The sequence below is a fragment of the Columba livia genome, chromosome Z (assembly GCF_036013475.1).
Source record: "Columba livia isolate bColLiv1 breed racing homer chromosome Z, bColLiv1.pat.W.v2, whole genome shotgun sequence".
Lineage (NCBI taxonomy): Eukaryota > Metazoa > Chordata > Aves > Columbiformes > Columbidae > Columba > Columba livia.
In genome coordinates this window covers 35,071,339-35,087,181 of record NC_088642.1, presented here as the reverse complement: position 1 = coordinate 35,087,181, position 15,843 = coordinate 35,071,339, and the positions used below count along the sequence as shown (strand labels likewise).

Here is a 15,843-nt window from a genome sequence, read left to right as displayed (position 1 = left end):
TGCCTGCCAGCCTCCACTGTTTTGTCAGCCTGTGAATACATCTATATTCTGCAACATGCACAAGTACACATTAAAAAACGATGACTTCGTGACGTGGTCTGGTGACCTGGGCTTACCTCCACCAGCCCATGCCGCTGGCCAGCAGAGCTTGTCCAGCCTTTGCGGGGGTGTTAGAGATCTGTGCTTCCTCTGGTACAGCCAGGGTCACAGTGGGGATCAAAAACATCCTGTGACGAGAGGAAGGAGGAAAAGGATGTGGCCCAGCTCCAAGTTGCTGGGACTGAAGATCTTCCAGACCTCCTTGGCACAGCTGCTGGTCAGGGATGGCCGGCAGCCTCCTCCCTGCCCCAGCGCCGAGGCACAAGGCTCATCACCACACAGGGCAGCAGAGGAGATCAGGAGAAGAAAGGCATTGCCACATGTGTTGTGCCGGTCACGCATACAGCCAGTTGGCTCTTCATCAGTGGGACCTTCCCGTCCCTCTGCACCTGGGAGCACAAAACAATTGTGAGAAAGGGAGAGCAATCAACAAAGGTGTGTGTGGTAGGTAGACCTTCCATTCTGGCACTAGCTTCCACTTCAAATACAGATAAACCCATACAAACCCTTCATAAATAGGGAGAAAGGCAAAGTGAAGATCATCCAGGCTACTTTGGCAGCAGCAGCACAGCTGATGACTGATTAGAGAGGTAGCTCACCGAAGCCCAATTATAATCTAGTGTTTAATTGCTCCTGGCCAGCGCCAGCCCCCTGAGCAGGAGGCAGCTGGCTGCCTGCAGCCCTTATACCCTGGAGGAGACAAGGAAAAAACTTTGCTGGCTCTGTGGGTTTTTTGTCTTTGGCACAATTTGGAAACATATCACTCATCATTTTTATTGCTGTAAATGTTACACTTTTTCTTCCCTTTACGTGAGGCAACCTTTAATTAGCTGCATGAGTAAGACGACACCATCTTTCTTAAACGACTTAAATTCTACCCTCATAAGGTTATTTCCTTTGTGGGAAGCTAGCAGGCGTTTCAGCCCCATCCACTCCTACCCGTCTCATGGAAGAACCTGCTGCTTCATCTCCTGCCATGCCCCACCCTGATGCCTGACATAGCTTTCTTCTGTGACTGTGACCTTCACATTTTATTTTTGGGGGAGAGGTGTGGTCTCTGAGCCCCCCGGGCACCTCGCTGTGCCTCACCCCAGTGGCAATGCTGCTCCTTGGGGACAGAGCCCACTCCTTGCACCTGTGCCACCCCTGGGGCGCAGCACTGGAGCAGCTCCCTGCTGCCCCTCTAAGCAGCTCTTTGCTTTCCCAATAAAGCTGCGTGGAGCTAAAAAACATGCAGAGGGCTACTTTCTGCCAAATTTTCTACAGACGTCAAACCTCACTTTTGAAGGGATCAGGAGTGGAGGGGGGAAGGATTGGTGACTGTCATCTCTTGAAAAATAAACTCACAAATTACCACTGCTGTGAACAAGTTGCTTTACCAAGAAATTAATATAAGCAGTTAATTTGTTGCATACTATCAAGCTGAGTTTAATTTTGTAATATATATAAAATATATGTAATACTTTTTATCTTACATATATGTAAATTATATAAATATTTATATCTATATTATTATAAATGTTTTTAATAAACATATCAGTAAAGCTGAAGTTCTGCGATCAAATGGCTGCAGGATGGTTTCTGACAGCATCAGAAACCATGATGCCATGATGCTGGAGGCACCCCCTTTGCTTGCCCCTCCCATGGCAGCTGACATTGCTGCGAGTGTCTGGGCAGCGCTGAGGGCACGGCAGGAGCCACGGGCATGTGTGGGCTGGTGGGAGATGGAGGTTCGGCTGGTGGCCAAGCCCGTCACCTGTGGCTGGAGACGCAGGTCTCCAGGCAAGGCAGGGAGGTGTTCTGCAGAGATGCCACTGAGGTGACCTGCAGCCTCGACCCCTGGACCAGCATGCTGGTTTTCTTCCCTGCTCTCACACCAGCAGCTTCCCTTTTTATTCTTCTTCCACCCTACAGGAAGGAACATTTTTGTTCTGGTTCCTTTTGCTTGAAACAGGAATACATGCGTGCCTGCCCTATTTGGAAATTTTTGAAAAAAAGAGAATTATTTTCCTTTCAAATCCCATTCCTTTTTTAGTCTGTTTCTGCCACCTGACTCTGTGAGCTCTGTGCCTTTCCTCAAACCTGCCTGTTAAACTGGGCAATTCGGAGGAGAATGTGGATGACGGTGACCTGGGACCTTGTGACTGCCCCTTGTTCTTATTGCTGGTTTGCGGGTAGCCTGGGACAAAATGGATTCTGTCCTCACTTTGCTTGCTCATAAAATGGGCCATCCAGCCCATTCACCTGCATTAAAGTAGTCCCAGTTGGGCAGGCAGCAAGATAAGAAGAGGAGAGAGAAAAGAAAGATTTAAAAAAGAACGGCCTGACTCAAAACCCTTTTGAAATACATGAAGCTTCCCTGCATTGTCCAAATCAGGTTGAAAGCACCTGAGGAAGCCCATAGGCCTCCGTGTTGGAAAGGAGCAAGAGCCACTTTTGTGCAACCATCACAGAGGACTGCGAGGACTGCGAGCATCCTTGCCAGTAACTGATCCCCCCAGCCACCCTACTCCCTGCAGCACTCAGCACCCGGGTCATGCTCTCCCTGACACCAGAGCAGGAGTGATTGTCAGGCCTTCCCCATACCTTGGGATAAAGGTCCTGCAGACATGCCAAATCCTGTTGGTCATGATGGCAGTACTGGCAATGCACAGAAATCAGGAAAGGCATCATACTAGAGCACTGCCTGCGTGATCAGTGCTAGTGGGACAGCTTTTCATTTCCATTTTTAAAGCAATGGGGAAAGGCCACTGACATCTTTAGCTAGATTGAGGGGGAGTTTATCCTTTCTCTTATATGATGTAGTCACAGAATCCAAATATGATATATTGGTTTTTATTGCTTTTAGGCCAACTCTATGAAGAAAGACCTTTCCAGCATTGTAGTAATAGCAGTTAATAGTTCAGTCTTCAGGTGGACTTGTTTTTCATACGTTTATTGAAAAAAGAAGATGAACAAAACCCAACTGAGTTCCATGTGTTATACAAAATGGCATGTTCATTTAAAAGTAAATACTCGGGAGACTATTTAGTTTTCTGCCAGTCAGCTTAATGCATTTCATGTTCTGTGTTGGAGTATCAGAGAAGATCTTGTATCATCGTGATTAGGGGTGAGACTGGCTTCTGGTGAATAAACAATGTGGTGAGCTGGTTACACTGGGATACAACCAAAGCCCCAGCATTGCAGGCTTGAGTAACTCACGACTCTTCTCCATCTCAGAAAGCCATTGCCTGAAAGCCAGGTTTTGCTGCACTGACTAATATTTAATACAAGTTATTCACATCAGCAAATGTGTTTGTCCGTATAGGGTTTTTAATCTCTAAATGCAGTTGTACTGCAGTTAGGAGATATTTAAACGTACAAGTTACACTAAAGGAGAGCTGTTCATGAATTATTTAAACCTTCAGTAACTGGGCACCCAGATAAACAGGGGAAGTGGGATGCATTTCTACTCAGAAAGTGTTTGTATAACACTTGTCTGTAGATTTGATTACCTGCTGATCTTAAAGATGAAATTTAATTTAATTGCATTTTAGTCCTGTTAGTACAGCAGAGCCAGCACAGCAGAGGATGAGAAAAACAGTCAGGTAACTCCTTGAGTTTCCTGGCCTGAAAGACAATTGTCCTTACGGAGGATGCATGGCTGTCTGCTCTGGGTTGGTTTGGAAGAAGCTCAGCACCATTTTTTATGTGGTTGATATGTTTTCTTCAGGAAGGGCCATGGGACCCTGCCCAGAGAAGCTGTTGTTCAGCAAAATCAGGAGCTCACTGGTTGAAATCATGGTTGAAGTTAAGTGCTTCCCTGGGTCAACCAGCAGGAATGTGCTCCAGCTGCTCCAGGGTGCACATCTTTATCCAAACACTGCTCTCTCCTTTACCCCTGGTCACTCTGCTAAATCCAGTAGTTTCCCAATGTCCACATTTCTGCACTAATGGTAATTGTCAGCCCTTAATCCATGCACTGCTTGGGCTATTCTGTACTTATAAAGATGAGCAAACATCTCAGGACTTTATTCTGTGATGTTTTTCCCCGTTTGTCAGTTACCTGCTGCACAGAAATGCCCCAGGGAGTTTTCCCAGGACCAGTTGGACACACACCATACGTGCTTCAGCTTGCCACTGTCCCAGGCTCTGCTCGAGGCACAAAGGACCATGGTAACAACATGGCAACAACATGGTAAAATTTAGTGATGGGGGTGGGAGAGCAGCACTAGGGATCAGTATATTGGGTGTGTGCTTCTCAAAGACACAGGCCAGTTAACTCGAGGAGGTTCACTGGCTGAGGCTGCCTGGGGGAGCCAGTGCTGCCTCTCTCATCTGTGAATGATGCTCTGCTTAAACTAAATACTATAACTTCTGAAGTATTGGCTCCTCCTTTCTCCAAACTGGGCAAAGGGAGTCCTAAAACCCAGTTCCTGTCCCCAGCCCTGTTTGAATCTTTTATCCAGTGATGGTCTATTGCAAAGCAGCTTCTTGTAAAATATCTTGAAAGAAATTGGGCATTCCCTCACCGCTAGCTATGCTGAGGCTGGGGCCTTGTCCGTCTGGTTCTGTTGTCTCGTATGCATGTCATGGTGCTTCTGTGGTTGGGCCAGGATGCTTTTTTCATTGAATGTGTAATGCTGGGCAGAACTGAATGAGTCTAAGTGCCCAGGTCACAGCTGGGAGGATGAATAACATGTTAGCAGCACTGCACAGTTCCATGTGTTGTCTACCCGAGGAACTCAACATATCAAGATCTTGAGAATAGTCAGGGCTAGGAGAAATTATTTTATACATCACTATTTCTTTTAACATGTATAGGAAATAGACCTAATGCTGTGTCAACTATCATAATCCGTGAGAGTAGTACAACTAATGACGAGGTGTGAAGTCAGGTAAATTCAGATGTAGTTATCTCCTGTCTGGGTAGACACCTGAGTTGTCCAGTGAGAAACTGCATTTCTAGAGACACGGTACTTGCACTTAGGGAAGGGCAAAATGCCTCTCTCAGAAGAGCAGTTTATTAGGCTTTAATTAAAATGAAGGTCTGGACAAGTGTCTCATCTTCCTATTACACACAGGTCCAGATCTCTGATTAGCACTGCAGGGTGACGGTTTCTGCTTTACTCTCACCGTTTTTTGTTGTGTAGTATAGGCTCCATATATATATTACATACATATACAGAGGGACAGGCAAGAGGACTATCTGAAACCTGACATTTGGCTCTGCTAATTTTCAGTCATTGTTTTTTCCTTATTCTGCAAACATAGTGCTACAGATGGAAAGACTTGGTTTCAAGAAATTTTTTTCTTCTCTGTTTAGAGAAGACATATGATTATCAAAAGAGGGTGGTGACCTTCAGTTTGTGGGTTGCTGTGGTACAGTTTTGTTCTGTTCTTGTGATACCATCAAAAGGTAAAATTGGCTATTGCTACCATATACCACACCAAAAAAAGAAAAAAAAAAAAAAAGAAAAGAGGGTCAGGAGAAACACATGCTCCCTCACACACACAAGTCCTTGAACTTCTACAAAGAGGTATCACGTTACATTTTGCAGTGTTTCCTAGGAAACCATTTTAGTGTAAAAGGAACTCTTTGTCTCCTGCTCTTTGCAAAATTGTTTGAACCACCATATCTTGTAAAAGGTTGCTTCATGGGCAATTTATGCAGCATTAAAAAAAGCTCAATCTGCAGTTTGCTGCACCATCGGAGGCAATACATTTATCAGCAGCCTGAGCACTTTAGATTGTGTTTGTAGAGAATTGATAAGATTATGTCATCATTTCTAAAAGTCGGAGAAATAACATTTTTCTTGTTTTCTTTTTTTTTCCTTATTTTTTTTCTCCTCTTCTGATACCGTGCCCTTCCCTACACACCGAGGCAGCATGAAAATTTTAAAAAGCAGAAATTTTTCTGGGAAGCTCTTATCAGCACCTTTTTACTAGCATGTTGGCTGAGGCACAGGTACATTATTTTTTCCCTTTGACCACAGAAGAGGCTGGAACAGGATTTCTGCAAGCACGGCTCTTACTCCCTGGTGTTAGCTATTGCTTGGTGTGCCCACACACTGGTATGTGCCACCCGCTAGCCCAAATTCAGCAGGTCAGAACAAAGGACTGTCCACCCTGAGCTAACCTGTGCCCTTTGCTTCCACGGGCTGAGCCCCCGCCTGCCCAAGGTACTTCCCCGAAATGGGGCAGTTTGGCCGCAGGGAGGGCAGCCTGACCCAGCAGTACAACTGCGTGGGAGGGTGTAGCCGTTCTGGTCCCTGCTGCAGGATGGGGTGAAGTCTTCCGTGGGGCTGAACACCAGGGCAGTGCTTGCAGGCCAGGGAAAGAGCTGGGTTTCCACCAAGCTCTTTGCCCACTCCCTTTTGTTATTTATCATCTTGCTTAAATCCAGCACTAGACGTCTGCTATTTCATCTTAAGGAGGATGAATGTGAGGGCACACAGTGCCGCCCCCACTGTTGGTGGGCTGGCCTGTGCTTCCCCTGCACTTTGCTTAAAGAGCTGACCTAATGAGTTTTGTTCCCTCCTGTTGTCCCTGTCATTTATAGTTGCTATAATTTCCTGTCATAGCTACTTTTTTCCTCCCCGGCTTGCGATATTGCAGGGTTTGGCTATATGGCTGATGTGCTCTGACTGCAGCCTGCAAGATTTGTCTTCGTCTTAATATATTATTTATGATGCTATTATTCCTTGCAGCGGTCTGCCAGCCATGCTCTGCATACAGTTGCTGGTCTTCCAAATGCATCATGGCCAGCAAAGGAAAACACTGATCTAATTGAATTAACAGTGGTGCTGTTAGCCTTAATAGAGTTTGTCATGAAACACTAAGCAGATGTGACAATGATCTTGGTTAGTCATATTTTGTCCCTACTCCCAGACACGGTAACTGTTAGCCAGATCAGTGGGGAGGATAATTCTCCTTTGCTGATCAGTAATTGTTCTTACCTAGAGATGTGGCAATTGCTTTGGACTGGTGGTTGAAATAAGCCAAGGACTTGAATAGCAGAAAGTTTTATATTCTGATAATAAACTTGGCTAATTAAAACAAGATGCAGATGGTACTGCCACCTAGCAATTTTCACCTCACTTACTCTGACTCCAATTATAGCCTTTCCCTACTGACTTACACTGTTTAAATTACCAAGTCAGGGGATAGATGACTATTTACCTGTTTCTGTTCATACAAAGAAATCTTAACACATCATCGTTCTCCTGCACGAGGCATGTGATGATGGTCTTAGTACTTATTCTGAAAAGTATCTCTACTCTTAAAAAAAAAAAAAAAAAAGGAAGAAAGTAATAAAAAAACTACTTAGAGACTCATTAGCAGACACACGCATCAGCAGGAAGCATATGAATATTACACACAGAAGTGTTTCTCTAACACTTGTTGGATGGAGCAGGTGCCATACTTCTGGGAAATTAACTTTAATTGGATAAATAGAAAAATGGCCTTAACTAAGCCAGTCCAACCCACGTTCTTAGCTTATTATTTTCATTAGACACTTTGAAATGCTTCATGTTGATCCCTTGGGTAACTTCTGCTTTTTCCCAGAGTAAAACATGTTTACAAGGAGAGGTTAGACAATCAACCATCAAGAATGGGTTAGGTTTGCTTGATCCTGTCTCAGTGTAGTGGGGTAGACAAGACTACCACTTGAGGTCCTCCACAGTGCTTAATATTAGCTTTATAACCAAGCTTTAGAGAGCAAAAATCCATGTCCAGCCCTAGGAGAGTGCACAGAGTAATCCTGCTAAATCTGTGACAAAAGAGTGATCTGGAGTTGCATCCCAGAAATAACTCTGGCTGTCAGCTGGACCACTGTGTTGTTCCTAGCGTTGGTGCATTACTCTTCTGGAACTTTATTCTAGCACCCCCTTTCATGCGAAATCAGCCCTGTGTATTGCCATCTTGCTGGCAGCGAAGTGCACTGAATTGCCCATGTTTTTCCTGGTTGCCCACAGTTTTTTCATGTTAGGAGCTTTCAGGTGCAAAATATTCCCTGCTGTAGAAGCTGAAAGGACACTCTTGTGTCATTTGAAAAGGTATGCTTATTGGAGGGAGAGAGAAGGAACAGGGCAGTGGACAAAGATTAATCTATGGAGACCTGTTGTTTTGAGTCAGCTGGGTTCCATTTTGTGTAAAGCCATGTATGCAAATTAATGCTGATTGGAAAGGAACTTCCATGCATCCTCAGTGACATGCTAAATGGGGTCAAAATGAGTACCACTAATACGATGAATAAGGTGACACTAACTTGACTGAAGTGCTCAAAGCACCCTTGCTTTCTCTTGGGTATCTTCTTTGTCCTGCTCAGCTCCAGGGAGTTTCTGGAGTGTGGCACCAGTCGTCCCTGATCTCATGATTTAAGTAGAAAGGGGGTAGCTCAGAGGTCTCCCCTGTCAAAAGCCACCACATCAGAGGCTGTGGGCACTGCTTCTTCTGGGGAGGCTGAGCTGTGAGTGCCCCGTGGAGTGACCTTTCCTAGTGGGTTGCTGCTGTGGGTGCCTGTGCTGTGCTTGGCTGGGCAAGACCCCACAGCACAGCGGGGTCTGATGCACCCTGTTACCTTTCGTTCCTCTCCTGGTCACTTCTGCACAGCAGTATGGTGAGACAGCTCTCTGTCAGAGACTCTGTGCGTGCCAGAGCAGAGGTGGACATTCAGGGAGGTGTTGCAAAGGAAAATTGCTTTAAGTGGCTAGGTTCACACCTTCCCTCGGGCAGCAGTTTGTGGCAACACCAGCAGAGCAGTTACAGAACCCATAAGGGCAGTCCCCTTCCTGCCCTCCCTCCTTCATGCCCATGCTTTAAAAGGACTTTAATTGGCAACAGACAGAGAAGCTCTGCAAAGGAGGCAGCCAGTGCCACTGCTAGAGGGGTTCTTTGGCCCTGTCCTCCAGGCAGGAGCCTGCAATTGTTTATAGAACAGTATTAATACGAATATTAAAATAGAGGCATATTAATCTTTGAATAGCTTCCCTAGGTGCTGCTTATATGAAGCATTTCAAACAAAGCTGGACTAAGTAACTTCACAAAGGACTGGCTGCAGGACTGAAAACAGTACACGTCTCTAAGCACCCAGAGAGCTTTTGCTTTCCTCTTTGCTGTGACTCTGCAGAATGTGGAGCACCATACAGTGCTGGGGACTGGGGGCCCCTCAGCATCAGTCGGGGCAGCCCCCCATGTCCCAGGCGTGGCAGGCATCCTGTCCACATCCACACTGCCCATCTGCATGCCAGCATGCCTGGCTCAAAGGAAGCCTGCACCAGAGAAAAGGACAGAGATGCTTCTGTGGGCATGGTTCTGAAAAATGATGTTTGCAATGCTCTGGTCTTGCATGTCACTGCAATGTCAAGGCCACCACCTTTGGAGCCCTGGTGTCCTTCAGAGCAGAGAGGGGAAGATGGAGCTGCAGAGGGTCCTGCTGCTTTCCACCGAGGAGAGCGTGCCAAGGCTTTGAGACTTCTCTTTTTAAATCCATCATGTCCTGCTCCTTGAGAAAAGCTAGTAACTTCACCACTTTCTGCAGAAGCAGTGTTAGGGCCATCAGTGGTGTGGGCTGAGGGACCAGCACATATCAGAAAGGCCCTAGGTCCAGAACAGGGTGTTCTAGCAGGACAAAGAAGCCCAAGTGTGATCAGTTCTCTTACTTCTACAGTCACACAAAATTCCTGTCACAAAACAAAATCACTAAGCCCAGTAACTAAAAAAACCAAGCATTTTCCTGTAGTGACTGTAAGTGGTCCCCATTTACACAAAATAAATGTAGAGAATGCAGGTATGTTTTGACTCGCAAGATTAGAGAGATTATATACTTTTTGTTATTTATCTGTTTACTACCATTTTCTTGCAGAATTAATCTCAGGCAACATCCTCTAAATCAGGCCTATGAAGCACAATAGATTTATGCCTGCTAAAAGAAAACAGAGGCTCCTCCATTATTAATATGTAAAGCCTGGAGATGAAGTCACGTCTGTATGATGATCTATTTTGGTGGACCACGCGTGCTTAAATCCCAGCCTTGATCTTTTAAACTATCAAGTCTGCAATAAATATTTGATGATGAACAAGCTCATAAAAAGAAAATGCAGAATATGAATAGAGAGAGAGCAAATGTGTGATTCAATTTTTAATTACCATCACCTTACTCTGAAGTCAAGTTCATCTTCTGTAAGACACAGAAGGTAACAAATTTCCTTCTCATCTAAATGATCAGCACTGAATTTGTTTGTATTTTTTTAAAGAAAAGGATAAATCATTGAAGAAATAAAAGAACCAAGACACAAGAAATAAGGTAGAACAGTCTGGTTTTATTACCATATGTAACCGAGAGCTTTTATTTCCCCCCTTCTCTTCCTTCTTTCTTCCTTTTTTCTTTCTCTCTTTTTTTTTGTTTTGTTTGTTTTTTTTCTTTTTGTTTGTTTTTTTTTTTTTTTGTTTTTTTGTTTTTTTTTGTACAACATACATTAAGTTGTGAATCAGATGTTAGTGGGATGTGGAAATGAAGGGAAACTGGTGACGTCACAATACTTTACAACTTTACAACAAATGAGAGTCTGAATTTGTTGCATCTACCAGTGTATAGCAAGGGTGGAAAGCAAAGGCACACGTAGGTTCATGAAGCCCCCAAAACAGAGGGTGGAAGGGAACCGGGACTGGGAAAGGACGAAAACAGAAGACCCACTGAGTACAAAATGCATGTTTCAAGGTCAACCCAGTAGCTGGTGCCATGTGTATCGTGAAGGCAGACTGCTCTGCACAAGCTGTTGCCGTGATTATTTGTCTCTACATTTTGGGAGGATGCTTTGAGGGATAATGTCAAGGGGACCTACGCATTTGGTGCTCCAGGGGTTTGGAGCCTGGTAAAAAGTTTGCAGGTTAGTTCCTGTTAAAAAAAAAATGACCTTGCTACCTACTGTTTTCAAAGGATTTTCTGTTTGTTTTTTATTAAAACAACAACATTGCTTTGGATACAGATCTATCTACTCCAGTCTGCATAGTTCACTAAGGGTGAACAAAACTGTTTCATAAAAGAAGCCATGATGAAATGAAAGAACATGCAAGCACCCTTGTTACACACTTTGGTCTAGACCATCCAGACTTTATATATACCATCTATAAGCTAATGGACTTAAAATCTGTCTTTTCAATCATTCGGAAACAAAACCAAACCCCTGAAAAAACAAATGGAAGTATAAAATTTTAAAAAACAAATTGAAACAGAAACAACCACCTTACTCAAACATACTGTTCAGTAGATATATATATATAAAAAGCTTAGAAGCGATCCCCATCTTTTTTCTACAGTATGTTGACACAGTTATTGTAACAGATTAAAAACACATCTACGTTTTTGCATAAACTGAAAGACCAGAAAGGTACTTACACACCTGCGTGCGCACACACACACGCACACACCTGTGCGCACGCACACTCCCACACTAGCTACATGCACAGTCACACAAAAGAAACAAAGGAAAAAGAAAATACATTTTTCCCCAAAGGAGTAGATGCAGCATCCTTCTGTAGCAGCAGTAGCTGCAGCAGGAGCCCGCCTGCCTGTCCTAGCTCCGTGTGCCATGCGCGCAGTGGGGTGTGCGGCCAGGTGCCCCCAGGGCTTGGCCCCTCTCGCTGGCACTTGTCCCCAGTCGGGGGACACACCAGCCCTGTGGCCAAGGGTGTTGTTCACTTCCCTGCTGCCCGATGAGAAGGATCGCCATGCTGATGTGCAGCACAGGGGGAGTGGGAGGTGTGGGAAGGCAGAACCCCCAGCACGGTCCTGTGGGAGCATCGGCGCTCGTGGGTGGTTTTGAGAGAGGACTTGGCACAGCTAGAAAGTCAAATAGAAGTGGAAGGTATGGTGCTAGCCTAATTTTTGGAGGAGCACGGGGTTATGACAATAACCACAACGTTCTTCTTTCAATACCTTTACTCCAGTTCTTGAAGGGGCTTGGAGGAGGAAGGATCAATAAATATTTGCATTACTCAAAGGGGAAAAAAGGTTTTACATACTACAGCTCACAAGTATACACAACTGAGGGTGTAAGGCACAAATTTACATGTGGAAGAAAACAGGCTATTCACAGATATATTCCCACGAAAAACCCGTGTGATAAGACCATAATTTATGCATGGTAACAGCCGGCATATTAACTAGTTCACACTGTTTGAGGATTTTGTTTGCCGTCTCACATGCAAGGTGAAATGAGATGGCACATCACAAGCTGGTGCCTTCACAGAAAGTATTAGCTACTGACAAAGCCATGTTGATAGCAATGGTGCACAAATGTGCGGCTTTTTAGAGTTTCTCTTGCAGTTGCTTTAGAAGTTATGAACTTGCGGTATTTGTTTGTTGCTGTCTTAGGTCAGAGGCCCAGCCAGCTAATTAGCTGAGAGACTTAAATAGATATCCCCTGTTTTTCAGCTAATCAGGCAGTCCAGGCACAAAGTTCAGAATTCCAGCTCCAACTTATCTAAGTCAGTGAATTTATTGGAAAAATAAAAGAGTTTTAATTACTCCAGTTAATGGGTTTCACGTTAAATAGGTATCACTTTCAAGGTACTTCTCTGAAGAGCTGCTCACAGGATGATATGCAGAAGTCATTTCCTTAGGAAAAACAAAAGTTGAACAATAAATAAGAGGAGTTACTTGTGTTAACAGTCATGTGTTATTCATTAAAAGAGAATGGTAGCAGAAACTTATGATATAGTTTGCCCAACATGGCATTTAACTGCTGTAACCAAATGGCTGTAATGTTGATGGGCATCATTTCACAGTACCTGCACATAGTAAACTTCTGCCATTGTGAAGTCAGAGTTAGCTTTATCAATGGATTTTTTTTTTATTTTTAAAATTTGTTTTTGTAATTATTTGTTTTGCTTTTCAGAGCACTCTTTCCCAGTTCAGGAATGCACTGTGCAGTTGGGGGCGGGGGGGTGAAATGTCACAGTCATCTTTCACCTGTGTGCTTTTGGCTCAACTTTTGTGATGGAGGGTTAGTCTTTTGAGCAAAGAACTGGCGGGTTGTGGGGGCGAGTCCTGCAATTGCAAACCTTCAACCATGGGTCATATGGCTCGGGCTTAAAAAAATATTCCACTTTTCCCAGAGAGCAGATATCCAACACATCTTCAGCTTGCAACAACCATCCTCTCTGAGGGGCAAGCAATAACAGCTGCAGAACACTGGCTTTCAAGGGCAACCTCTGCTTAATTGCCATCCTCCCCCCCGACTCTGATTATGTACATGCATCGTTGGGCTTCATGGATGTGGAGTGCGGAGCAAAGGAAGGTTTGGGAGGTACGTCTGGCTTTAGTGAGGGTGTGCGTTTCAACCCTGACCTCGTCAGCGAGTTGTAGGTGGTGAGACTCGGCTGCCGAGATACAGTCACAGCCTGTGCCTGAGCAGCGTGGACTTGTATGGAGTCCACCCGCTGCGGGGCTGGCGGCGGGTTGTCGCCCCGGCCAAAGCTCTGATTGCGGGAAAGGTGGGACGAGTTAGAGGAGTTGGTGTTGTTTCTCTTGAGGGTTGATGTCTGGTGACTTCTCGTGAGTGAGTTTGTAGGGTAGCTCCTCTTGTAGTCCACACTGTAAGCAGAAGAGTGCATCTCCAGCCGCTTGCTCAGGCCGCTCTGTGACAATGAGGCGCTGGGAGGCCCAAGGGAAGCTTCCCGCTGGGGTACTTTTGGTGGCATGCTGTCGAGATTTTCCACCAAGTTAACCCCGTGGCTGGGACTTTTGCTACCGAGTTGGTCCTTGATAGTTTTGTACTCAAGGGTGGCATTCTGGTCCTCCACAGACATCTGAGCCACATCACTCATTTTTGGCTGGTCAACGTACTCGTGCTGGTAGCCTTGCTGGGCTATGGGCAGGACCACAACACTGGGTATGTGGCTAGGAGAAGCCCTGAGTGGCAGGTCGGTTGGGATCACAGGTGAGGCCATTGGAGGGATATCTTTTGTGCAGGCGTTGATGAGGTTCTGGTTTCTCTCCCATTCCCTGCTGCCACGGCTGGGCTTTCTCTTCTGTTGCAGGGTTGGGGTGGACTCAGGGGTTGGCAGGGCAGCCAGGTCCAGATGGTGCTGGTCAGCTTTGATTAACATCTTGGTAGTGCTGCCTGGGGTAGTCAGCTTGCCATTGTGCATCAGAGGCGTGAGGATAGCTTCAGGCTTTGGCTCCTTGGACTGAGCATCCCCAAAGAGGCCACTGAGCTTGGTAACGCTGCTCATGGAGCCACGGCGGGAGTGGGTCAGCTCCTTCTCCTTCCTCTGTACAGCGGCCACATCTCTGCGGCGATGGTCGCAGATGCAGTACACTATGATTCCCGAAAAGACGGCCCCCATGACAAAAGCAAGAATAACAGCGATGGCCAACAGGGTGACTGGCACCAGCTGATCATGACCCTTCAGGTAGCTCTCACGAATCACTCCTGCAATGAATAGCATACAGTGGTTAAACAAACTAAGGACAGGGAAAAAAAAACACTTATCATTAACTACTTTGTTCAAAGGCCCATCCCAAAACGTTTGTTTGTGTTTTGCAAGGTGATTTTTGATCAACTTGCCCAGAGTTGGAAACATACTGTACCTGACAGATACATCTTGCATGTGCAGCCTTGGGCTTTCTGTACAGCTTTCAGATCTGGAGTTGAAGACTATGAAGTTCAGGAGGGGAGAGAGAATTCACTTGCAGGGCAAGTGCAATTGGTTTGAAGTCCTGGCCCTGGGCAATTCATACTGACTTCAACAGGTCAGAGCTATTAGTTCTTCTCCTCTAAGCCACTGCCCATTTCTCCTCTCCCTCCGTCTGATCTCTCCTCAGCTAATATCATCTTATTTTTGCTACAGTAAACCACTCACATTGAAAAACCTTTAAAAGGAGGAGAAGAGACAGAAGCCCTGCAAATAGCAGAGAAGTGCATCCCACATTGTTCGAGGCTTCTTCCTCTGCTCATCATTCTGTTATCTTTCTCATGTGTTTTAAAAGTCAGTGTCACATGCCTGAGCTTCAGGAGGATGCTTAAATAACTATGAAAGATAAGAGCACAGTGTTGAAATCTGCTGCGCCTGCTAGACGGCTGTCCTTGCTATTTTAATTTTAAAAGCTCTCGTTCTTAACACATGAATAGGTCGACCTCTGTGCTGAGGCCTATGCTTTCTCATCTGAAAGCACTGAACCTGAGGGCCTCACCTTATGGTCCTATGCTATGGTTAGGATCAATGTCAAATCCTACCTGTCTCTCCAAGCACTCTCTGTCAGAGAAGGTATCTTTGGCAGAGTGTGCCTCCTCCATCTGAAGCCCCTAATACAGCATTAATCAACACCCTGAATTTCTGAAGAAAGTAGTTTTTTCTGACATAGTTGGGCACCAAGCCAGCACCACTAATGAAACACAAACACAGAGCCTCTAGTTTGCTTTTTTCATTTCTGGTTTTGTTCTCAGCACTGAACAAGGAGCAGCCACAGCCTGAGAAGGAGCTGAAGGAACATCTCTCCCACCTCTTTCTCCAGAGAGGGTCCAAGTGGCATTAAAAGTTCCACATGCTCTAAGGAAATAAAATCCTCGCCCTTATTATAGGAGAGACAGCAAGACAGAAAATGTAGCTCCAAGGCTCTCCTGAGACTTTGTGAAGATACGAAACTTTCATGTTGTAAATCAGCTCCTTGTAGAATATTGTCTTTTCATGTATTTGGCAGAGAAGGTATTAGTGGCCCAGAATTAGAACCAAACGCAAAATGTTCCTCAGCAAATT

At 45.2% G+C, this 15,843-nt stretch overlaps 1 protein-coding gene across 8 annotated transcripts in view; it reads right to left on the bottom strand.

Moving 5' to 3' along the window:
• Positions 1–10,383: 10,383 nt before the first annotated feature.
• Positions 10,384–15,843, bottom strand: part of SEMA6A (semaphorin 6A) — a 116,336-nt gene continuing 110,876 nt past the window's right edge. For 5 of the 8 annotated variants that reach the window (XM_005506219.4, XM_021292551.2, XM_021292552.2 and 2 more), the window contains one exon: positions 11,010–14,519. In XM_005506219.4, the coding sequence (XP_005506276.1) occupies positions 13,330–14,519 (1,190 nt within the window). In that variant the 3' untranslated portion in view covers positions 11,010–13,329. Of the gene's footprint in view, positions 14,520–15,843 lie in introns of all 8 variants that reach the window. The other 3 variants (XM_021292549.2, XM_005506220.3, XM_065045354.1) reach the window with 1 other exon arrangement.